This window comes from Musa acuminata, chromosome BXJ2-5 (assembly GCF_036884655.1).
Source record: "Musa acuminata AAA Group cultivar baxijiao chromosome BXJ2-5, Cavendish_Baxijiao_AAA, whole genome shotgun sequence".
In the NCBI taxonomy this organism is placed as follows: domain Eukaryota; kingdom Viridiplantae; phylum Streptophyta; class Magnoliopsida; order Zingiberales; family Musaceae; genus Musa; species Musa acuminata.
The window spans coordinates 5,196,144-5,220,952 of NC_088342.1; the positions used below are offsets into that span (position 1 = coordinate 5,196,144).

Consider the following 24,809-nt stretch of genomic DNA (forward strand, 5'->3'; position numbering starts at 1 on the left):
CAGCTGTATCATGTTCCCTTGGTGTGATAGCTAGCAGCAGCTTTTCTTGGCTTTCTTCCATCTATGGGCCTTGGAGCCAGCTTAAGCTTCCTTCTTGGTTAAAGGTGTACCGAGGTCGGGTTTTTAGCCATTGTTAATCTAGATGATGATGATTGCTTGAAAGAGATGACCTCATCTGCATTCTTTCTTTTTCAAACTTCTGGATTTTCTTTCCCTTGTGCATGCAATGGTAGCTGGTCAGAGATTATTTCTTTCTTCCTTCCATTTTGTTGCTTGAATTGTGATGGTAGTGTTGACTAATGTGTTTACCAAACGCAATAATAAGAACTCAATGCATATCCATCAGTTTGGTTTAGATGTTTCTTACAAGACGGTGAATCAAGATTGGAAAGAATTAGGATCAGAAGGATGCTGAAAGTTCTTGGTGTGTAATTTGTACGTGACTGCTGCTTTTGGTCAGACAGTGGCACCTTCAAACTGTGATGGTGTATATATACACATTATCTTTATAACAAAAAAAAAATTCCGGGAGAAATAAAATGCAAAGCAAAATGTTGAGGTGACAAGTATTTTTTAGAGTCTATTCAAATTAGTTGGAAGACAAGATTTTAAGAGAATAAAAAATTCAGTAATAGAAAGAGAGTTATATGAATTAAAGTTTGATTATTTTATAAATAATTTATTGTTAAGGCATATCTTGGTTGTCTGATCTGCAATATGACTTGGATCCAATTGTGATCTTTTTCGTGAGAATGTCACTACTAGTAGTAGAGGATTGGGTAGAGTGTCGAATTCATTTGTGTTAGGTCATGTTCAATAAAACCCCCTTTGATTATTAAGCTATCAAAGAATTCCAAGAACTCGATAAATATTGAGTGTTTAGAATAAAATGTTGTATCTTTCAATTACAACTAGAAGAATCAGTGGTGTAATTTATCCCGGTGACAAATATACTAAATCCAAGAATTACATGTGATAAGAGACAATTTGGTTGACCGATCATTAGTGCGGCCCGCATGAGTTTTGTCTTTTACGAAACATGTGAGATCAAAAAAGCACATTCGAGAGTAAGGGAGACTTGACGAACTTATGGGCCCCTGGTTCTCATACTCCTCAACCAATGTGAGATTAAATAATCTTATCGGTGCTTCCTTCCGTAACGAAGCCAATGACTCGTAACTAAGATGCATGGCTTGAGAATGAGTTTGCTCGAGCCATTCCTCTAGTGCCCATCTAATAAGTCGACTATATGTTATCCCTTATCAAGCTCTCTTCTATTGAGAGTCAATATCATCATATTCCTAAAGTATGGACTATATGTTGTTGAGACGTTAGTAGCCCATCAAGTGTTAATCAATTACCTTACTTATATATCTCATGTGCTTGGTGAAGGGATAGAGAGAGAAGAACTTTATCATTAATTCAACCGTTAATATCTAATGATCTAATAAGAAGATTTAGCAATTTATTTTTTACCATCTTAATAATTGGAGTGAAAACAAAATAAATAAAACATGATCATTTTTAAGTCAAGATGTTTTTCTTGTTATTTGTTCAATATGATATTTATTATCCTCCATTATGTATATTCTTCATTTTCGTAGTATTTTTTTTTAAGCTTCATGATAAAAATTAAGTTTCGAATAATAAAATTTTAAACAAAATATATTTTTACAATTACTTTAATGCAAGTTATAACCATCCTTCTCTCTACCATAAATCCGCCACCATCAGTTACCAATCAAGCTTTCAATGTATAAATCAGCAAAATTGATATATACGATTCATATAAACTATAATTGGAACGAAGTGAAGTTCGGAAATACAAAGATTTGCTACTCCTTTTTTTTAATTTCAGCCAAGAAAAATGACATTGAATTGTCTAATTAGTTGAGATTAATTCCATTAAGAACGGATTCCATTGCAGTTAATTGTTTTTAGTGGAATTAATTAGTTGAAATTAATTCCACTAAAAATTACATTGACTTATCTATCCTCACTCCTCATAGACCGTCCATTTCCCGATCCAACGGTTAGTCCCAATACGACATACCATCCCGAAACGTTACGAAAGCCAAGCGAACCGCTCTGTTACGATAGCATATCGTGACGGCCGAAACGCTACGAAAGCGACGCGGGATCGTCTCCGTTTCGGTCTCTGTATCGGGTCGCCGTCCCAAACACACGATACAAACACACTCAGCTCTCCTTTCCCTTCCACGAGCCATCATCATCCGTCGCCTCCCCCCCCCCCCCCCCCAACCTCTTCTCCTTAGTCTAACCGCCCACCGCCTCTCTCTCTCTTCTCCTTCTCTCTTTCTCTTTCTTTCTAGGGTTTTCTTTCGTCCCCAGAAAGATTCAACACTTTTCATCCACTTCCCGACGGCGGAGCCCAATCCTCTGGCTCGCCTCCTTGCCTCTCTTCCGGTGCGTCGATCTCTTTCCCCCCTTTCTGTCGGGCGCTCGGGCTTTCTCTTCTTTTCTTCTTCTCTCGTACGGTTTTGGTTCGCGTCGCCGGTGTTCGGTTTGGTTTTTCGTTAATTGTTTGGTGGTTTTAGGCGGTGTTGGTGTTGCCGGTGGGTTAAAGATTGCATTTTGGTAGGGGGAGGCATGGCGATTTTGAAGAATGACTCTAGGGTTTCGAAGATGGGCGTCGATTCGTCGCCCGGGAGTCGCGGGAGCGCCTCGAGCCAGGAGGATGATGAGGAGCCTCGTGCGAGGAGCGGCAAGGCGGTGTCCGATGCTTCGGACTCGTCCGATGTGGACTCCGGCATGGAATCAGATGAGTTCGATCCCGCGGAGCTCGGCGAGCCTGAGACTCAGTTGTGCCAAGTGGGGAACCAGAGCTGTAGCATTCTCCTGGAGCTCTTCGACCTCCCTGACTTGGGCTCCGTCTTGTCGTTGGATACATGGAATGAGTGCCTCTCGGAGGAGGAGCGTTTTGCGCTGGCTGAATACCTCCCGGACATGGACCGGGAGACGTTTGGTTTCACCCTTAAAGAGCTGTTTCTGGAACAAAATTTCCACTTTGGGAGCCCACTGGGCAATCTCTTTAATCGGTTGAAAGGTGGTCTCTGCGATCCCAGGATTGTTCTTTACTGTCGGGGCTTGAGTTTCTTGCAGCAGCACGAGCACTACCATTGCCTGTGCAAGTATCAGAATTCTATGGTGAGGAATCTCGTCTTCATTAAGAATGCATTGCGAAACTGCCCACTATACAGTATCGAAGAAAGGCTTCGGCTTCTAAACATCCAGAGAGCTCAGAAACCTTTGAGTTATGGGGGGAATGGAGATGTTGATATTGAGACAGATTCAGAGAGTGGGGATTCTGATGATTGGTATTTGAACAAACGGTTTAAGATGGGCCAGCGTTTTGCAAAGCCTTCATTCGATGTCACGCATCGTGGGACTAGCATGGCATGGGAGCTGGTGAAATTTGGGAAAGAGTACTCAAAAGGTGTTTTGAAGGTTACTACTCCTTCTGTTTCAGCACTTGAAAACCCTGGAGCATTAGGGAAGCATTCTTCTGCCTTGAAGCATGGATTGGACTCAAAACCTAGAGTAGTAATGCCACTCTTAGATCTTCTTCAGCAGGATAAATTTGAAGGTTATGATGTGGGAGCTGCCAAAAGGACTAAACATAATATAAGTGATGATCATGGCGATATGGATGAAGGATGTGTGGGTTCACAAGTAGACTGGATTGCAGGATGCAGAAGGGCAGTAGCCAGGAATACTTTGTTGAGGACAGGAAAGAAACAGGAGCCACAAAAAAGATATGATATGGGAATGGATAGTGATGAAGACCCTGAAGGCTATAGTGGCTCCAGTCATTCTCAAGGCAAAAGCAGGGACAGAGATCAGGTGGTAACTATAGCTTTGTATGGTCGTGAATCTGCTGAATGCACAAGAAATGCTAAATATTCCGAGAGAGATTGGGTGCATCCTACAACTGGTAGAGCTCAGAAACACATGCTAACTAATCCCATGCAGAAAAATGAGCATGGTGAACCCATTTCCTCTGGCCATTCAGTTAAATCTGATGATTGGAATGGCAAAGTTAAGAATTGCAAGGTTGGAAATGAATATAAAGCTGGTAAAAGTGGAGCTGGTTATGACTTGAAAAATAAGGCGTATAAACCTGTTCTGGGACAGATGGGTGACTCCTTTCTCAGCAAGGATCCTGGAGCTAGATTATTACTGGGAAAAGTGAAAAATAATTTTACTCAGTATGAGGGCATGACTAGGGATCATTCAAAAGGCCTTACTATGATTTCTCAGAGTGAGGAGACAGAATCTGATTCATCAGATCAGGTTGAGGATGATGGATCTCTCGATTCTATGGTTAAGAAGTTGGAGCATCAAAATGGTGATGTTGGAGGCCATCATTCTGGGGTTGTTAGATCAATCTATGATTCAAAAAAGCCAAACAAGCTCATGAAAGTAGATAGAAAAAGTTATTCTGACTTACGTGATGTTGGTAGAAGCATATGCACACCGGACGTAGAATCATGCTCTGTGAAAGGGAAGAATAGCAGATTGGTAAAAAAAGCCCTTGTACCACGCCCAAGTGAGAAATCGACTTATATAGAGAAGAGGCATAAAAGGATGGCCAATGTGAGTGATTCCCTACAACAATCATTTTACACTCATGATTATGGCAGTGGCATGATGGATGAATACATGGAGAATTTAGATGAAATTTCCAAGTCACAAGGTGACAAGAATATTATCAACAGAGTGGGGAACATGATGGAAGTCTCCGATGTTCTGACAATTAATCCTACTCAAGAAAGATCAAATATGCCCTTGGAAGGGTGCAACTCTGTTTCAAAGAAACCTAAACGGAAGGTTGACGGTCATTTATCTAATGAGCTGGATATATCCCTCCACCTACTGCCTAGTCAAAAGCAGCAGATTGATGACCTCAATGTTGTCAGGAAGGGTAAAAGGAAAGCAGATGCAGAAACTGATACTTTGACTGAAGTAACTTCTGATATGGTAATATCAGAAAAGGATACAGAAGATGTAGAACCTAAGCCAAAGCTACAAAAAAAGCCCTTTACTCTTATCACTCCTACTATTCACACCGGCTTTTTGTTTTCCATCATACATCTTCTTTCGGCTGTCCGGAAAGCAATGATTACTCCTCATATCGAGGACACTTCACTGACAGCCAGTCATCTTGAGGACGGTAGGTCTAAACAGAAAACAGAAGAACACAACAAAATGCATCAAGTAGCCAATGGTACACACCTTTCTCAATCTCATGAGAATATGGATAAGCATTCTCCAGGCTATGCAGGACAAAACAGTTTGCCTTCTCTCACTGTTCAAGAGATTGTTGATCAAGTTAGATCAAACCCAGGAGATCCATTCATTCTCGAAACACAGGAACCACTTCAGGATTTAATTCGAGGAGTTTTGAAGGTTTTCTCATCTAAGACAGCACCTTTAGGGGCAAAGGGATGGAAGCCCTTAGCATTATATGAAAAATCAAACAAAAGTTGGCTGTGGGCAGGTCCTGTTACTTCTAGTTCATCTGACAATGATAATGCAGAAGAGGAAACTTCTTCAGAAGCATGGGGAATTCCTCATAAGATGCTCGTAAAATTGGTTGATGCTTTTGCTAATTGGCTTAAAAGTGGTCAAGTGACCCTCCAGCAGATTGGAAGCCTCCCTCCACCTCCTCCTTCATTGCTTTCAAACTTGGATGAGAAGGAAAGGTTCAAAGATCTAAGAGCTCAAAAGAGTCTAAACACCATTAGTCCTAGTTCTGATGAAGTAAGAGTATACTTCCGCAGAGAGGAATTCTTAAGGTACTCTGTTCCAGATAGGGCCTTCTCCTACACAGCTGCTGATGGAAAAAAATCTATTGTTGCTCCATTAAGAAGGGGTGGCGGAAAGCCAACATCAAAAGCTCGGGATCATTTCATGCTTAAACCTGATCGACCACCACATGTTACTATTCTTTGTCTTGTTCGAGATTCAGCAGCCAGATTGCCTGGTAGTATTGGAACTAGAGCAGATGTTTGTACCTTATTAAGGGACTCACAATACATTGTTGAAAACATCTCTGATGCACAAGTGAATCAAGTAGTGAGTGGGGCTCTAGATCGGTTGCATTATGAGCGTGATCCTTGTGTACAATTTGATAGTGAAAGAAAATTGTGGGTTTATCTGCACAAGGACAGGGAAGAAGAAGATTTTGAGGATGATGGTACCTCGTCCACAAAAAAATGGAAAAGACAAAGGAAAGATTCTATAGACCCATCTGACATTGGAGCAGTTAATGATGTTGACACAGGAGTCTTGGCTATTGGTGGCTCTTCTGTTGGCCTGGATCATGATCATGATCATGATCTGATTGTTGAAACTTCATCCAGCAGGGTAGGGGAAAAAGTTGAACTTGTTTGTGAAGATATGGGTCCCAATATGGAAAATGTCCAATCTCTTATGGCTTCAACCACTGTTAGCAAGAGCCACAGTAATTGGGAGGATCTGGGGTCAAATCCATTGAGGGAAAAAAGATTGATATGTCAAGAAAACTCCACAGATGAAGATTTTGATGATGAAACATTTAGTCAAGAAAGGCCAATGCAGCTTCAGTATGACCGTATTATGAAGAATGGATTATACTAGATCCTAATCAACATGTTTATGTTGCGGTATCTTTTAGGTAAGGCTTGTAGGAACATTAGCAAATTTTAATTGTCAATTTGCCTTAAATCTGCATAGATTTGTTGATTTGTGTTTATATAAATTGTGCTACTTGTTGTAGCTTGGATCTTCTGATTAATGATGTACTGCATTTTGACTTCTGTCTTAAATCTGCATCTTTTAGGAAAAGATCTACAGTTTGATTTAAAGTGTATTTTCTGGTGGTTTCCTTTCATGCTGAACATTGCTTATCTGTGTATGTTCTGCAAAGCAGTGCTGATTCTGGTGTAGTATATTTACTATTTGCTCTCTTTTTTTTTGTCTTATTGATCTTTCATGTCTCTTGATTTGACACTGGAGCTTGGTCATTGTCTATAGTAATTGTTAAAATCTTTGAGTTTGATGAATAATTAATTAATTACGGGATCTGCAAATTTTTTACATTTTCCTTGTGATTATGAATAAAGTATACATAATTTTTAGGCATATCTTGAATTTTTCTTGAATCTTGAGCAAGTACAGAAGTATTTTGGTAATCACTATTGATTGATTGATCCTATCTGATTTGTGGAAGGATTACACAGATCTAGAAGGCTTTAATAAAACTGTCCTTTGAGTGTCTGCTTAGTTGTTTTAACATTCGAAAGTGGCATTTTGTTAATAAACACCACCACATCCGGGTCAGTGGAAATCTGTCATAATTTCAAAGTAGACAAAAGTTCTTTTCCAAGGATTGTCTGTACTGAGGAATTAAATCTTGGGTGCGTGATCTTTTTTATTGGTCCTCTCATGGGTATGTGTCGGCATGGGAGTGGTATATAACTAGGAAGATAAAAAGAAAAGTCATTTGAAGTGTGGGTACTTCGTCCACATCGGTAAGTGGTTAGATCAACCGTATTGTCAGTATACTGTCTACTGGTACTATGTCAAAATTGGTTTTCTGCCAGCATGGCACGACAAGCTTTTCTCACATATGTATATTGGCAGGCAACACTGGCATGCAGTGACATGGGCGGGTACTTGCTGTAATCAACTGGTGAGTCCGCTTTTATTACTGAAATTTTGATTGAGCTGATTGCAGGGCTAAGATTCTATGACCCCAAGAGACGGGGGTTGTCTAAGACCAGCCCATACTTTAAACAATGATTAAGCCATTCCAATTAGTTGATGGACTTCATAGTGCTAAAAGTGCACTTTTTATGACAGCCTGGATGATTATACTACGTAAGTGTGTCGCTGTTTGGTTAGGTTATTATTTGTATGTGCATTAACATTGGGGTCCAATTGATGCAATAATCTCTTATCTTTGAGTTTTCGAGCATGATAATAAAATGGTTGTATACAAGTTACTAAGGTCTGGATGCAAACTCTTCCAAAGTTACATTGAAGACTCTGTACATTAACACAATACATGATTTAGGTTCTACTTATTTTTTAAGTGTGAATAATAGGCTATAAAGTCATGAAAGAGATGGAGAATGCCTATACATACACACTGGAGGCCAGTAAATTGAGCAAATACAAGATTCTTGGCATGGATTTTCATGGTAATGATGGTTCCAACAATAAACATCATCATTGATAAATTTGTTAGAAGACCCGCTCAAGATTGGTGGTCTAAAATGGACCACTGACACTTTGGATACATCTAATCAATGTTTGTGACTAGAAAATTCAGCTGGTTATAAACAATTATAACCTTGTACAAAATTTAGAAATTTATCATTTTTAAGTGTTTCTATGTTAGGAAGTACTGCTTAAGGTCTGGCCTCCATGAAAGGCTATCACTATCTTCTATTTCTGAACTCTGTTGAGCTGAGGTTTTCGTGTATAGTTATCTGATGCTATGGCGCCTCACTTATGTTTGCACATTCTTCTGCAAGTAATAGCATATTGCCTGTGTATTTGAATCCAATTCTTCTCACCTTACATGGGTTGTAGCTCAGTTATGCACTTTGACAGATTGACCTTTTTAGCATGATCTTATGTGATAGTTGCTTTAGCAAATAGAGTTGTACGAAAGATGAGCATTGACAAGTCTGTGGTACATATGAGGGATAACCGTAACCGATTTCAGTGAGTCTAGTAGTGACAGTTGCCAAGAACCATAAATGATTTTTTTCTGAAGCCGTGTGAATGTAGTTCTCACCTTTGTTCAGTATAATTTGTTTACTATGTCATTCTGGTGTTGCTTTATAAATTCTGTGAGGTTCCTAACATGCTGATCAATCTTTTTTTTTTGTTACAGGGTCATAAAGGTGAACCATTCATTACAAATGATGACTTGAATGTATGACTTGGAAGTGTCAAAGTCGCCAGATCACCATTACATATTTGATCCACTTTGACCCTCATGTTCTGACTCGAGTTGTGGCTTTGTACATTTACATTTCCCTCTTGCAGCTGCAATCACCTAGTGCAACTATGGAGTCCAAGTAGTAGATTCACCAATTTGGGAAGTCTCAACAGCCTTTCATGCTCTAGAAGAATATTTTGTGAATAAGATACATCTATCCCACAGAAACCTTTGTTCCATTCTTTTAATTGGAGAGGAATCACAATGTTGAAGCTGCTCATCTTCTCTTTTTAGTACTTGATAGCTAACAAAATGACAAAACTCTGGAATTCTCATTGCTTCCAGGTTCTTGTTAAAAGTGGATTATGCTCATCATTTCCCTCTGATGCGTTGCATAAAGTTACAATGGCTGTCCAAATTCTACCTCATTTGTTTCTGTTTCTATGGCAGAGCTTCATAGGTATTGCAGTGTCAGTGGCCATTGGATGCCTCTCGACACCTGAGTTCAAAATATACGAGCATTAGCCTCGTATTATTGGAGAATATATCAGCAGCTGGAAACAAATTGCATGGGCTTTTACTTGGCGGCTGCTGCTTCTCTCTCTCTATCTCTCTCTCTCTCTCTCTACCTTTATATATATATATATCTGAAAATTCGAGCCTGATTTAAATGGTTCGGATGTTTATGTAGGAATATAAGGAACACTATCAGTTAACACAACAAAATAATAATGGATTTGTAGGTCATGTGATTCCGTATACTGCAAATAAATTAAAATAAGATGATAAATATTTAGATCAACAGAATCAAAAATATCCGTTGTAGTCTAGTTGGTTAGGATACTCGGCTCTCACCCGAGAGACCCGGGTTCGAGTCCCGGCAACGGAAAACGTTTTTTTGTTTTATGTATGTAATTGATGCCATTTGACCTTTGGTTGGTTCCTGTCAATATTTTGGCCTTAAGTTATCCAGTTTAAGTCAAATGATGACTTCAATCCATTTTAATTTAATGTGAAAAATGTTGATTCCAATGAAACAATGACTTGAATTTTCTTTAATTGATAAAGAGAATACAAAAACCAAATGTGATCGGCAATAGCCGAGCCCGGCGTCTATTTCCCCATTGGCAAGAAAGAGCGGGGCCCATGGGAGAGCGGCCATCGAAGTAGCCTGCTTGGGTCAGGGGAGCCGCAACCTGTCTGGGAACATCACCACTCTCATGGCAGGAGTCATGTGATCGATCATACAACTACACAGTGTTGCAATCTCCCAGCTATTCATATTAATACGCAGGCAGGCAGACAAACAAGATTTACGTATCTTCTACATGCCATTCAGGTGTGTATGACGAAGAATCTACATTCAACTACAAAGATGCCACCCACTGCATTGTCACCCAAAATGGCTTTCGATTCATGTAGATGATGAAACATGATGACATGGTTGTAGTTGACCATCCTGCACACATTACATGAGCTTTTGGAATGGTAATTAGATGTCTTATCTGGTGGGAGGAAACGGAGGCGTTGCTGAAGCTGGTAGATTTAGGGCAGTAATGGCAGCTGTTACGCTGGCAGTCGAGAATCCTGATGATGCTGCAGGAGAGAAGAGGGGTGATAAAGTTGGGCCATGCATCTGCCATTCCCAGTTTGGAAGAGCTTGCATCCCCACCATGAGCCACTTTTCTCCAACTCTTTCCTGCTTTTAGCAGGTAGCAGAGGTTAGAACTGGTAAGTAACTTCAGCAATCATTTGTGAATAACGAACCACAGGAACTAATAAAAAAAAATTTACAAAATATATTTATTATATCAAATGACACACATGCATGCATGCATGATGATCATACCGCTTGTGTAATAAATAATGTACTAACTAGATTGGATGTCTCAACAAAGATCACATGACTGCATGCACCAATTTTAACCAGACTTTGATGCTGTTTGAAGACAAATATCTCAGGAAAAACTTACATGCAAGCTCATGGTCTTAATATAATAGCATGTAATGAGTTTGCACATACCTAATAAAACAACAACAATAATAATAAAACTATAAAGTGATATATTTAGCTAAGCAAAAAATATTTAAATTTTTATTTATAATTTCTTAATGATCTTATTTGGTCTTCTTCTTATCTCTCCTCATACCACCAATAATAATAATTTTACCTTTCCAACTACTGATCTCCTAAGCACAAAACTTTTACTGATATACCTAATATTATGTACATTTATTAAGATAAACTAAATACAATGTATTGGCTATTCCAACAAATCAGGAAAAGAAAAAGGTATGGAACAAATTATTTTAAAATGGGAGGGACCCATGATGACATCCTGTCAGTGACTTTCTATCAACAACTTTTTAATTTATGAACATCAGATTCAATGAATCCAAGGATAGTTGATGTTAATTTCTGGTGAGGCACATAGCTTCACAGGTTCATTCCCTATTCAGATGGCATCTCCATCATGAAAGTGTACTATAAACAGCAAGACTTGATGCTTTAAAAGACCATTCAGCTCAGTGGTTCATTTCCCTATTCAGATGGCACATAGGGAACAATTTTCCTAATTGTTCCCTCTATAACATGTTCAGATATGGTTCAAGATAGATATGGCCAAAATCCAATAAAATACACAACCTGAAACATCAAAACCCACGTCACAGACAATTTAAGCATTCTTACCTCAGTGTTGGAATGGAAAGCAGGATTTCGAGCAGTCCAGGCATGAAAATTTTGAAGGCGCAAATTATTGTGCTGTGGAACAGAGGTTGGATGCCAAGAAGGGTTGTTTGCCTGTAGCAGAAGAAAGATATCTGTAATCAGCATCATGAACAGTTATTACAGATAAGGATCTCTCAGCACTTGCAGAGAAACAAATAATAAAATGTTTGCAATTATTCATCAAATAATTATAGTGGTGGGGCAGACAAACAGAAACAGCATCAGGACAGGTTATAAATAAATGACCATCAAATAATAAAATATTTGCAAAGCTTCAGACAGGATAATGTTAAGATGTATAGGACGCCTTGGTATGCAGATTTCACCATCATGCACAATGATGGGACGATTAAGCTGAGGAACCAAGATTTTGTAAGGAAAAACAATACATCAGCAAGTAAGAGCTAAAAGTTACAGAGACAGCAGTGGTAACAGTGATCCACATATACCTTTTCTGCAGCAGTAGCTCCAAATGGGCCATATGAGGATATGATATCTGGTGGATTTTTAACGTTCTTCGGACTGTCGACAATAGGTTGAGAAATCCTCAAGTCTAAATCGACATTATGGCCTGAGGAAATGACAATATCATTCCGAAAATATACCAACTTACATTAAGGAATTCAGCATACTTCATGTGATCACTTCTAGAAACTATTACATCGATGAGAGAGTTTAGGAAACAGATTGCAATTTAAGTATCATACCCTCGGAGCCAGCCCCAGCAAGCAGATCTTCCACGTATGTCCTCGGGTCAAAGTTGGTGACTGCCTCCTTCCCATGACATTTAATAGCAGCCTTGTCATAAGTCCTAATGTAAGGAACAACAAAGAGAGAAAAAAAGCAATATGGCGTTAGAATTGAAGTCCGAAGAAGTTAAAGAGGGTTATCAAACGCTAAGAAGAACCTTGCAGCTTCTATTTCGCTGTCGAATAGCCCAAGATATATGTACCTGCACATCCAAACATTGCAGACTCATAGGTAAATGGTGAGCTCGTCATCTTTATTTTTGAGAAAGCTTAGATTTTTAACATTTCATTGTCTTCCATGTGTCTATTACTACCAATACAAGTAATGGTGGTTTGACCAAATAAGAACTTTGAATCTTAAGCTACAATGTCTGAGCTGATAATTAGGAAGCTACATGAAGTAGCAAGATACATCCTGATCAAGAAAAAGCCTCTACCAATGATAAATGAGCACAGATTTCTTACTTCTTGCCTAGCAACTGTCCCATGCGAGCTTCCCAGCGACCACACTTGTGGCGGGTCACCCCTCTATATTTGGAGCTTCCCCTTGTAAATCCAGTGCTTTGTCGGCGAAGTATGTGCACAAACTCTTCCTTTGACAAATTCCTCATCTGACAACGCATAATGGAGCTGATAAATTAGGACTCAACCATCTACAGGAGGTCCAGAATCACTAAACAATTTCTTCCAATGCATTCCTTTACCTGTTCCAGATCTTCCTCGTAGTCGCTAAGATTGAAATTTATATCAGCATCGACTCCCCGGAACTTGATAGCAGCTCGATCATATGCCCTGCAAAAGAATCTCAGATGAGTCGTAATTCTCTCAAAACATAACAGATAGATGGGAAAAGTGACAGACGAGAGAAGGAGATGATTATAACCTTGCAGCAGCATAAGAAGTGTCAAAACCTCCTATTAGATCCCACCAATCAGAACAAATAATTGTTAATACGACTATAATCACCAATAATCAAGAAACAATGTCACACAGAATTCTTACCCAAATAGACCTGCTTCCCACAATCCCTGACAACAGGAAAATTCTAGTAAGTTGATCACCAGGATAAGAAAGAGCTAAGATAAGGAATTGGATACCAACCAGATGTGGGATTCCCATCTCCCCGTCCTCCGGTAGAACGTAACCCCCCTGTACTGAGAGCTTCGGGAGCGAGGCCCCCTCCTACTCCGCTTCACCTGCTGTTGCTGAGGCTTTGGTTGTTGTTGCTGCCATTGTTGCTGATGTAAAACTGTCACCTTTGTTGGAACATTAGCCTGATAGAAGCTAAGATCCTTCCACTGTGGGCTCGATGATGATGGCAAGAAAGATGCCTCCACGAACGGTCGCAGCCCATTCATTACCACCGGCTCAGGTGGAAACAGTTGCCTGGTAATTAGTCCCGGCTCTTGTACGCCATCATTTCTATCGACCTCGATCCCCTCATCGACATCGTTCTCGCCTTCAGCTGACGCGGAGCTCATCAAGATGCCAAACTCCATGGCGGGTGCACCTACCTGCCGTGTGGAGAACGAATTCTCGTCAGCTGCATTGGTCGATGCATCAGCATTATGGACACATGATTCGGAGGTCTCCGAAGAAACTTTGTGCCCACCACCGGCACCTTCGAGTATGGGCTTCTCTCCAACACAGGTCGACTCGCCTGCGGAAGCCACGTTGAGGTCCAACATCCTTCCTCTTCCACCAATATCACCAAAAGTCCAGCCTTTCTTATCCGATTTGACCTACGCTTGATCTCGGACTAATCCTCTACACTTTGGAATCGAGTTCTTTGCTACTGTCGGAAAAAGAGCCAGAGCAAGAAAAGGTAGAAGCAGGACAAGGTGGTATCGGTCTCGCGGAACATCTGGATTCAGTCCTCGACGACTTCTGCGACAACACAAGCATCGATTTCCCAACGCCAAGGACTCCACTCCAACTATGTCTCTTCCCCTGTAAGATCAAAATCGTAAGACATGAAGAAAGAAAATCCCAATAAATGATATCCGATCGGGAGTTCAAGATCAAGATGGAAGCTAGAAACAGATATCAAAGGAATCCAGAGAAAAAAAAAAAGACGATACCAGGGAGCGATGAGTGGCCAGGACCGGCGACCACCGTGGCGGCGACCGGAGGGTATGGGACGTGACCACGGGTGGTGCACATAATAAAATATATATAGTGGAGGAGGAGTTGCCCGAGCGCAAAAGGACAAAAAAATATCTGTAGTGGAGGAATACCAATTGCCCTATCGAATCGGACGGACGGGATTTTGTGAGCGCGTTACGTGATTAGAGATTAACCAAGTAGTTGTCGCCTCGTGGAAATGAAGGGAGGAGGGCCGTACACGTCCCGAGTAAACACAAGATTCTTGGTGCAAGAAAACTTTCCTTACCTGACCGAAAGCTACCCGCAAGTCCACCTGCCTTGTAATTGTAGGTAGCGTCGAGCCCGCAAGTGTGTTCACTGTTCATAAGGGAGGTAACGTAACGAGCAACCACTGAACGAGTGGAAAATGTGCCGCTGTTATTGGTAATGGCGTGTCATGTCGACTAATTGGTGACATGCGAGTAGATTAACCCTTTTTGGACGAGGATGAGAGATAGGACATGGGAAGGAGGAAAGCTGCTGCGGAGGAAAGCTGGAAATGAAAAGGGCAAGAAAACCCATAGGTTTCGGGACCCTTCGCACACCGCTCGCCGACCCAACCAGTCCACTGGGCCCCACTCCCACCTCATTCCCCTCGTGGAAAGCTGAACCCTTTCCTCTTACGGTAAACCATCCCCAAACATTAATACTCCTCTCTCTCTCTCTCTCTCTCTCCTCGGAGTACCCTCTCTTTGGTTCCCTTATCTTTATTCTGCCTTCCGATTGTGGCAAGGCGTCGAGCTGAAGCCGGTCGCCTGAACTCAATCACCCGTCGTATCACCAGACTGTACTTCCTAGTGGACGGTCCTCGTATCGGACTAATAAGATGCTGCCGCGTGTAACCAACGACGCATTGGTAATTTTGATTTTCTCTGTTTTTACCTTCCTATCCTCGCTACTAAAGTTGTAGACTTCGCTTGTTCTCTCGATCCTCCACAAGAAACACAATTCCCTTTTTTCCATCTTTGTGGTGCGAGTCACGTACAAACAAGAGGCTTTATAGCGACAGGATTCTATCACATTTATTTTTACTTCCAATATTTGCAACAATATATAAAGAGAATATGAGGGAAGAGAAAAGCAACATATGAATCCAATTAAATGCTTGTATGTGTACCAAATGAAAAGTAATATAGACAATTAATGCTTGTAAATGGATAGCCAATTAGAGATAAACAAGCTATCAAATGATAATAAAGCTTTAATTAGGTCAAGTTGGCACGGAAAGTGATAGTTGTCCAATTGTAGAAAAAATAATTGGATAATTAGTCAAGTCGAGATGGAAACTGCAGCAAAACTACTAAAAATAGACATTTCTTTAATGTGTGATCAAATGACTCTCGTGGCGTACTTATTATTCATATATGCACAGTGGTTATTAAGTATAGTCCAAACCTCGGAAAGCAACAGGTTTAATTAGGTCAAGTTGGCACAGTCGCACCACCCCTTTGCCTTGGTCGTTACCTTTTCTATGCTTCCTAAGATCAAGAACATGGCCTACTCTGGTGGACCCACGCCATCGCCCATCATCATGTGAGCTGTGGCAACTGTACCAATCTTCTTCGCACTCTATTATTTATGGATCCAATGTGACTCACGATGTTCCGATCAAACACCTCATAGATGTGACATCTAACAATTGGATGGTCAAACTACCGGATATGTTATCAAAGCGGCAAGTGGATTGCCTTCGTGGTACGACGAGGTTTACGGCTCTACAAGTTGGGAGACGTGGGAGCTCCATGTCCAGTAATGGCAAATCTTTGCCCACAGAAAGTCAAATCTAAGGGTCAAGACTTTCGCCCGGACTCGTTACCAATTTTGCTACCCCTTTTGATGTGATTATTTCCTTTTCGATTGTGAAATATATCTAAAAAGGAAGTCCAGGCTGTAATATATAATTGAAAGGTTTTATATGGAAGAGGGTTGACAAAGTCTTTTTTCTTTTAAAAAAATAATATTTTAGAAGGAAAAATTGATTTAATTGATCCTTCAGTGACAAATTCCATCCAGCTTCACATGTTTGACCTACAAGTTCTGTTTATCTTGGTCTCCAACTCAGAACACCCGATCAAAATCCTGGAAAGAAAATTTCTTCTATCAAATCATGTCGACACTAACACACTTCAAAGACGCCTACTAAATGGAGAACCATGGTCTTCGGACAACAAAACCACTATACATTGCTTTAATTACTCAAGCATCATCCTTTTTTTTTTCTATTTTTTGGATGGCAGAAGAGCATCCTATTTAATTTTTGCTGCTGGCCAACCAAAAACATATTTTATAGCCTAACAAAAACCAAGCAGCACAAGTTTCTATCTATTGAACTCTAGAAGTCTCTATCTACTTTTTTATGTTATTTGAGGAGATGAGGCCCAGCATGGCAGCTCACAGATGAGGACTTAAAATGTCCCTCTCCACATTGACTATTCTGGTCCTTAGTGATCCAATACTTGAAGTAGAGACAAGATAGTACCTGGAGGAACAGCAAGGATAGGAAACATTGGAATGAATTTTCATCATCTTCACGTTTGAAAGAGGAATGAGAAGTCAATAAAAATTTGAGGAAGATGGATGCTAATGAAGTTTGAGTCCATAAGTTCTGTCAACCTTTCACCTGAGAATAAATAGTATTACTGAACAGAGCAAGGTCATGCTGAAACTTGAGATTCTCTGCAATAAAATAAGGAGCTTTACAAAATATTCATATATTATACATGTTATTTTACTTCCATAAGCCCTCTTCAGTGATGGTATAACATCTCAAAGTAGCCTAAAATTTAGATTAATTTAATCGTAACTAGATGCTATAACCAAGAAAATTCAGTGTGCTGACTTACTATGCAAGAGGAGCAAAGTAAGGACCTTCTTGAAGTTGGGCAGATAAATTACCTCTTTTCCTTCATCTCACACTGTGAGCTTCTCGGGCTATGGTCATCAAATAGCAAGATACGACAACAACAATTGATAGCAATATTGTGCCCATGTTGTATAGGATTAAGATGAATAGCAAAAGTGCATCATGTACTTCGAATGATTTACTATTTTTTCCTGTACGCATCAGTCAGAATCCACTAATGACATCTCACCACGGATGCCATACACATCACATTCCATCTCATTCGAGCACTTTCAAAGAGTTTATTGCATACTTCACTAGGAACTGTCAGCCCAAGAAGATTGTCACAGGCCTGGTAGTTTATTGCATATTTCACTGGGAACTGTCAACCCAAGAAGACTGGCACAGGCCTTCTATTGATCCAGGAGGGTTGGAATCTCCTTTCTAAGAGTTCACGTAGGATTCATACTGAAAATAGATTATCCGGTCAAGATTTATACTCTATCTCGTCTTGTTTTAATGTATATCTTCTTATCTCATGATCTTATGACATACCAATCTTCTGCTAGAACCTAGTTCCATTTGGCTAAAACCCAGTAAGAAAGCTTGAAGAAGAGACAATTAAAAGGGAAAAAAGGATTAGTCAATTACAACAACAACAAAGCCTATATGGGGTCGGCCAAAAAAGGTTTAGTCATGAATTCCAGTAGCTGAAGGTTACATTAGTAAAATGATCTATTACTTAAAGAGCAATTGATTGTACACATCTACTAGTCCTCCGTTTAACAAAATATTGAGTTGAAAACCAGCCAAGTATGTCGCAGCAACTATAGTTATAGCTAGAATCTATAGCTAAACAATTTTTTTATGCAGCTCTCAAAAAGATGAGTTTCATGCAGTAATGCTATTCTAAAGCATAACTATGTCTGGAAGAAAAAAATGCTGATTTTGTGAAGTTGTAGGACTTAATTACTTCCACAAATAATAAGAGATAAACAGAATTCATGATATGCAAAATTATAAACTATTCAACAGCTTGCTGGTCACAATGAATTAAACAAGTACATGCTTCAAGAAAATTGCACTTTAAAGATTTATATTGCGTCATAAATGGCAACATAATAAAAAGGTGTGACAAGTTGCCAGTATTGCTAAGCTAAGAAACTTTTGAAAAAATAGAACATGAGAATATGATTTGGATCCCTGGTCAAAAATTGTGGCCTGGTCTTTGCATAAAAGCCCAGCATAGCAATAAAGAAGCTAACAAGCCCGAAGTAGTTAAAAAAACTGATGAATTCATCCTCAAATGTGGACCTAAAAACGAATTGTGTTCATCTCTATACCCGTAACTCGCAAACCTCCATCAGTTTACAATATAATCCATGATGAATCCAAACCAAACGGAGATGCTACTGGTGGAGATGTAATAGATATTTCCACCTTAGTAAACCTCTGACCAATAACTAAGACCTTTGTTGAACTTTTTGTAGTTACAGTTATTTCAGCTACTATCTGCTCACATAAGTATACAAGGTTGCAAATGATTAACACGTGATATTTAATCCAATCATAGAAGTAATTGTTTGACAGTTTTAAATTTACTTTTCAAAAGATAAAATCAAGAAAATAGTCACTGCAAGCACATTTTGTAGAGGTAGAAGAAGCTGATTTAGTAGGACTTTAAATGTTCTGAACACTTATTTTGTTCGCTCAAAGTAGAACAATTAGCCACATGTAGAGAAATATATTGGAATTTGTAAGACAATGTCCAAGAATCAGATGCATATAACTTTCTTGGGTTGCAATTATGAACGATAGATCAACAGGACAAACACAACCGAGAAAAATGAACAAGAATTGCAGTAAAATTCCTATGTCAGTGAGGTTTTGATCTTTTGATTATCTTAAGCATCTCCAAGAGAGTGAAAGATGGAGCATGCCTAGACCATCAATGTTTCCAGTTCATATGGAAATCATGGAACCATTCCTAAACAAAGGCCAAGTAGCAGAATCATGAACAATTTGCAGGGAGGCATATCATGTAATTGTACGCAGATAGATCAAATTAATACAAAAGCAGTTGCACGTTCCCAGCCCTGAATCATGAGTAAACCAACCTGGTTGAAGAGAAAACACAACGAACCCCAGGGCCACTCTCGGCCCTCACCACCGCCGGAACACGTGCAAAGGGGAAGCGAAGAGACGGGGAGAGATGAGGCAGGGAAATTTTGAAGCTGGGTACCGCCGGAGAAGGAACGACCGAGGAAACCGTTGGTAGAGGAGTGGAGGGAGAGGGCAGGGAGGCGGTGCCCAGAGGCGCGGGTGGGCGGGAGAAAGAGGAGCCAGAATGAGGGGCGCCAATTTCTAATGTTTAACTCTAGTTTTCTGAAACTAACAACCGGGTTAGTTTTGAAGTTGAAATAGGGGCAGTCGCGGTATTTCGCCATGCATGAGGCATTCAGGGATTTTATAGGGGTACATTATAAATCACGTCAACATGCTCCGGTTGATAATAATATCTCTGGAGGGCTCCACCAGACTGGCGAAAGGGCAGTGTCCGTGTCATCAGTTATTTCGGACAGCTCTCTCAGCGATGACAGCGGAGCCCGTTTCTTATTACTCCAGGCGGTCAGGACGCACCGAGAAATGGCAAATAAAAAATCGACTCCTATTATTATGAATGGACGGTCTAGATGTAAGATGAGGTTGAGATGACGGCCGCGATGGAAGAATTGAAGGGAGATTATAAATCCTTGTAAAGCGGATCCGATCCGAACTCCGGAAACGATAAATAAAGCTGCCGCGCCGAGTCAAACTGGCAACTAAATTAACCAATGATTGTATGCCAGGTGTCTTAATTGATTAGAGACAATTTGTCACTATGGCGATGGAATCTCTCGAACTATCCACCCCGTTCACACTTGTACACGAACAAAAAGACCGACCTCGACCCTTATGACTCCTTAAAAGCAAGACCTATTAGGGGTGATAACGTCATTTTGGAATACCTTTTCTACAGCACCTTTCGCAGCCCACTACCGAGGCCTCACCTACCACGTCACGGGAGCCACACATCAGCCAAAATCCCCCGGATCCTGACCGTGCAATTTTCATCAAATCTACTCCGTCCATTGCGATCCATCCGACGGTGCTTGCTGCACCACTGGAACCTTCTGGCCCCAGCTTTAAAGGCACCGAGGGGGGATGAAGGAGCGTGGTCCGTTCTCGTTGTGCTCGTGCTTCGTCGCCGATTCCACGTTCCTGTTTCTGTTTCGGAGATGGCGAAGTCGTATCCGACGGTGAGTGAGGAGTACCAGAAGGCGGTAGAGAAGGCCAAGAGGAAGCTCCGTGGCCTCATCGCCGAGAAGAACTGTGCCCCGTTGATGCTCCGGCTCGCGTAAGTGTTCCTCATCGTGCTTCATTTTCAGTGCCTTTTAGGCAGATCTGGTGACCGACGGCGTTGATCGGGGTTGGTTCCAGGTGGCACTCGGCGGGTACGTACGATGTGGTGTCAAAGACGGGCGGTCCGTTCGGGACCATGAGGTTCCCTGCGGAGCTCGCCCACGGCGCCAACAACGGGCTCAACATCGCTGTCAGGCTCTTGGAGCCCATCAAGGAGCAGTTCCCCATCTTGACATACGCTGACTTCTATCAGGTCCGTCCGTCATCTCCGGATCTAACGCCGTTAGCTTTTTTCCTTTCGACTGTTTTCTTGCTTAGATGCATATTTTCTTCTGCAGCTCGCCGGAGTTGTGGCTGTCGAAGTTACCGGAGGACCGGAGATCCCTTTCCATCCTGGGAGGGAGGTATATGATCTCGATCTTGATTTATAGTATATGTTTAGATATTCTCGAAGTTGAGATAGGGATATGTGGAGGGCATTTTTGGCTTGTGATTTGTTTGTTATCATAAAGTTTTCGTCGGGTTGTGCTAATGATGTTAGTCAATCGTCATGAAATTTAGGATTAAACAAATAGGGGTTATTTTAAATGGCACTTGGTCTTCTGTTCTCCTCTAGCTTAAGTTATTAATGGCTGAAGGCTTGTGGGTTGATATTTGTGATTTTGGGAGATTCAGATATTATCTTTCATGTGTCAGAAGTTTTTTGTCCTTATGACGAATCTGATATTTTCTTCAAGTTCTTTTCTTTTTTGATGTGTAAAAGGAGCCAAAGAGGGTTGCTCATGGACTACTAAGTGGTCAAGCTAACTCGTCTGCAGCCTTTTAAATTGTGATGACTCACGATCACAATTATAATGCAGTTTAAAATATGTAGTAGAACTTTTCTTTTTTTCTGACTAGATTAATTGTTGTAGTATGTCGCCTCTACCACTTGCTTTTGGTAGCTTTAGAATTGCAATAATAGGCTTTTGGAGTAACTCTCGGTGCTTGTAATTTTTTGGTCAGAATCCTGTTTTCATTATTTTTTTCTTTTTAATCAGAAAAAACAGTATATTGATGTGATGTTGTTTAGAACTGAAGTTCTTTGTAGGTTAAACTCTGAAAAATAAGTTGATGTTAAAGAAATTTGTGATTTTTTAGATGCTGCTAGTGTATCCCATTGTTCATACAAGTGATTTGTTAGTCATTGCCAGACTAGATACTTGCTCCTGTATCTTATGGATGAGATTTATTTAGATCACGCATGTTGAATCTTTTTGCCTTTATCACTTATGTATTTATGTATTGTTGAGACGTCTAATGTAGTTTGTTGCCAATTTGCCTCTTAAATGTTTGTTTCAATAAATTTAAATTTTCAAGAACTAATGCTGGAATTTTTCAATATTTAGGTCTTTTTTGTGTAGATTCTTTGTGAATCTTAATCATATTCATTCCCAATGAATGGAAATGTTCTAAACCATTTTATGGTCAAGATTTCTGGCTTTGAAATACTGGTCTTCAATGTATCCTTTTTGGAGTAGGACCGCTCTGTATTGACGTTCTGGTTTCTGTTTGTCTAGGACAAGCCTGAACCTCCCGTAGAAGGTCGCCTTCCTGATGCTACCAAGGGTATGGTTGTCTATTCTGCACATGCTCAAGGAATTTATATACATAGATGTTGCTTGTTTCAAATGTTGGCTGCTAGTATAAATATTTGCTTTGCTGGCATAACTATTCCATAGCAGTGACATGCTCATATAATCGTAGGTGTTAGACCAAACCTTATGCTTTGTAAACTAAAATTTCTAGACCTAGCATAGCATCACTGCCCATTTTGCCATTAGGGCTATTATGTGTGTTTAGAGGCAGTAGATGTACTCTTGCATACATTTATAAATTGCAACTAGCATAACACTATTGCCCACTCTCAGAGGAGTACTATTTTTTTCATAGTAGCACTAGATGTATTCGGTTATACATGCACAAAATATAACTGGACTTCATGAAATCCCTTCAGTTGCTTTTTTTAGGTGTTCCATATTTCACTTTATACATCTTAGGTTGTGCACATGCATCAACTTCTATATTTGCTGTCGAATGCCCTCATAAGGTGTATTTAGTCCATAAATGTTACCATTCTTGCAAAAGGCCTATTCTGTTGTAACACAAATCTGATTGAATTGAAGACAATTTTTGGATCCTACAGGTTCTGATCACCTTAGGGATGTGTTTGGTCACATGGGTCTCAGCGACCAGGATATCGTTGCATTATCTGGTGGACACACACTGGTAAATTTCTAGTTGTGCTCTGAGTAGCTATGTTTACCGTTGGATATGACCTCCATCACATTCTATATTTTCTTTTAACTGTATTTTTAATTTGTCTGCCACAGGGAAGGTGCCACAAGGAGCGATCTGGTTTCGAGGGGGCTTGGACTTCCAATCCTCTTATTTTTGACAACTCATACTTCAAGTAAGTTTGTTTGCCAAAAAACCAGGCCTTGTGAACATCTATTAAAGTAGACTTGCCAGTTAATCTGTTTTGGTCTTTAATTGTTTGCTATATTTAGTGGTGCTTGATTTATGCCCTTATGATATATTTATTTTCTCAAAATTTGGAGGAATGGTCCTCTTTTTTTTATCTTTTTTCTCTGGAAGGGAACTCCTGAGTGGAGAGAAAGAAGACCTTCTCCAGCTGCCTTCTGACAAGGCCCTTCTAACTGATCCTGTATTCCGCCCTCTTGTGGAGAAATATGCTGCCGTATGTATTCTTGATATTAAACTGTACAAATTATTTGTGGTCATGCCTCCACTTAAAATGTTGTTGATTTTTCCTCCTTTTGCACTGCGGTTTTGTGCCTCAGGATGAGGATGCCTTCTTTGCTGATTACACTGAAGCTCACCTGAAGCTCTCAGAACTCGGGTATGCATTGTAGTGTTTGTGAAAGAGAAGAGTAAAATAGCAAATTGATGACACAATGGTTCTTTTTTGTTTATGCAGATTTGCTGAGGCTTAAAGAATGGATGTGTGGATCCAGCAGGTCATTTTGTGCAGGTTTTGAGATGTTACTTAGGGAGTAGAATCCTCGGAAACATCTCACCAATAAGATTCCATGCTTTTGTATGCTATCTTTGGTCAAGTTGATGTTTTGTTGGTCATTGGACTTTTTCGTAGTTAGCATGCCCAGAAATGTACTGTAATCATGTTTATCAACAGCTAGCACAAGTGGCTGTGATGGTATTTTTATGCGAATGCTTGATGATTAATTTTGCTAGCTATTTCAGCCATGGTGCTCAGTAATCGTACCTATCCTTTCAAATTTTCATTCTCGAGTAACCCTTTAAATTAGATGAAATGTCTACAATTTATGCTTAAAATGTTTGTAGCCAGTTTGATCATTTCCAGGGTTGCGTGGTTTTGGAAACCGTGTTGGATGTACTACATTTAATGTTTCACCTGTGTCTTAAAGCTTCTAGGAGTGCTATCAATCTTATAAAATTGGATAAGAGAGATACGGATTGAGAAGTCTGATGTCTAAGAAATTGGTTGCATGTTTGAGTTACTAAATAGTGAAAATATTAACTGTTTTTTTTATGACACTATGTTTGTGTATCATGTAATTATAGAGCTGTATCAAATGTGATATTTGATTATAGATCTAGTGACAACTTTATTGATAGCTCCCCTTTCATGTCACACCATTATAGCTTGTCCCAGAAGATGTTTGCCCATGTCAGGTTTACAGTTTATAAGCTAAATGTACATATATCAGGTGGTTAAGGTTGGCAACTCAAGAGACAATAATTGTGAACCTTAGATTTTACATAACATATTTCTGAATGACCAAATGGTGTTCTTTCTTCATGTTGCAAAAATTAAGAGTCAAATCAAACATGAGCTTCTGTATTAGTTGTCAAATCTTGGTTGAACAAGTTTGAGTTGAGTAAATTTGTTTATCAGATAAACTGCAGTGTTGGTCCACTGGTTCTTTTGAAGGGATCACT

At 40.0% G+C, this 24,809-nt stretch overlaps 3 protein-coding genes and 1 non-coding gene across 10 annotated transcripts; 3 read left to right on the forward strand and 1 right to left on the reverse strand.

Moving 5' to 3' along the window:
- Positions 1–2,258: 2,258 nt before the first annotated feature.
- LOC103984163 (uncharacterized) lies at positions 2,259–9,339 on the forward strand. 6 transcript variants are annotated; one of them, XR_010486837.1, is made up of 4 exons: positions 2,259–2,427; positions 2,559–6,679; positions 7,648–7,696; positions 8,909–9,339. XR_010486837.1 is itself a non-coding variant. In XM_018826276.2 (2 exons), exon 1 carries the CDS (start codon positions 2,611–2,613, stop codon positions 6,640–6,642), a length of 4,032 nt encoding a protein of 1,343 aa, XP_018681821.2. In that variant the 5' UTR covers positions 2,259–2,610; the 3' UTR covers positions 6,643–6,679; positions 8,909–9,339. The 6 variants fall into 6 exon arrangements, 1 of the variants encoding a protein (XP_018681821.2); XR_010486836.1 differs by having other exon boundaries at positions 2,603–6,679; positions 7,648–7,884; XR_010486834.1 differs by having other exon boundaries at positions 2,603–6,679.
- A 433-nt stretch (positions 9,340–9,772) lies between these two features.
- On the forward strand, positions 9,773–9,845 carry TRNAE-CUC (transfer RNA glutamic acid (anticodon CUC)). The gene has a single exon. It is a non-coding gene; the product is annotated as a tRNA-Glu (tRNA).
- Positions 9,846–10,213: 368 nt separating this feature from the next.
- LOC103984164 (APETALA2-like protein 1) lies at positions 10,214–14,654 on the reverse strand. Of its 2 annotated transcripts, XM_009401610.3 has the most exons (11): positions 14,518–14,654; positions 13,538–14,386; positions 13,439–13,464; positions 13,320–13,350; positions 13,141–13,228; positions 12,902–13,047; positions 12,595–12,639; positions 12,395–12,498; positions 12,137–12,258; positions 11,649–11,759; positions 10,214–10,655 (listed from the first exon to the last, which is right to left on the reverse strand). In XM_009401610.3, exons 2-11 carry the CDS (start codon positions 14,122–14,124, stop codon positions 10,458–10,460), a joined length of 1,458 nt encoding a protein of 485 aa, XP_009399885.2. In that variant the 5' UTR covers positions 14,125–14,386; positions 14,518–14,654; the 3' UTR covers positions 10,214–10,457. The 2 variants fall into 2 exon arrangements, with proteins under 2 accessions (XP_009399885.2, XP_064964269.1); XM_065108197.1 differs by lacking the exon at positions 14,518–14,654 and having other exon boundaries at positions 10,214–10,658; positions 13,538–14,273.
- Positions 14,655–20,620: 5,966 nt separating this feature from the next.
- APX (L-ascorbate peroxidase, cytosolic) lies at positions 20,621–24,130 on the forward strand. Its single transcript, XM_009401612.3, has 9 exons — positions 20,621–20,820; positions 20,904–21,078; positions 21,164–21,229; positions 22,385–22,433; positions 23,011–23,093; positions 23,198–23,277; positions 23,463–23,565; positions 23,669–23,727; positions 23,806–24,130. Exons 1-9 carry the CDS (start codon positions 20,702–20,704, stop codon positions 23,819–23,821), a joined length of 750 nt encoding a protein of 249 aa, XP_009399887.1. The 5' UTR covers positions 20,621–20,701; the 3' UTR covers positions 23,822–24,130.
- Positions 24,131–24,809: the final 679 nt, after the last annotated feature.

Excerpts from the sequence above, each read along its gene's own strand:
- LOC103984164 (XM_065108197.1), bottom strand. The coding sequence starts at position 14,124 with ATGTTGGACCTCAACGTGGCTTCCGCAGGCGAGTCGACCTGTGTTGGA. Across the intron at positions 12,640-12,901 it reads GGACAGTTGCTAGGCAAGAA|GTACATATATCTTGGGCTAT; the intron begins GTAAGAAATCTG and ends TTGGATGTGCAG. Across the intron at positions 10,659-11,648 it reads CTTTCCATTCCAACACTGAG|CAGGAAAGAGTTGGAGAAAA; the intron begins GTAAGAATGCTT and ends ACCTGCTAAAAG.
- LOC103984163 (XM_018826276.2), top strand. The coding sequence starts at position 2,611 with ATGGCGATTTTGAAGAATGACTCTAGGGTTTCGAAGATGGGCGTCGAT.
- APX (XM_009401612.3), top strand. The coding sequence starts at position 20,702 with ATGGCGAAGTCGTATCCGACGGTGAGTGAGGAGTACCAGAAGGCGGTA. Across the intron at positions 23,094-23,197 it reads TATCTGGTGGACACACACTG|GGAAGGTGCCACAAGGAGCG; the intron begins GTAAATTTCTAG and ends TGTCTGCCACAG. Across the intron at positions 23,566-23,668 it reads TTGTGGAGAAATATGCTGCC|GATGAGGATGCCTTCTTTGC; the intron begins GTATGTATTCTT and ends TTTGTGCCTCAG.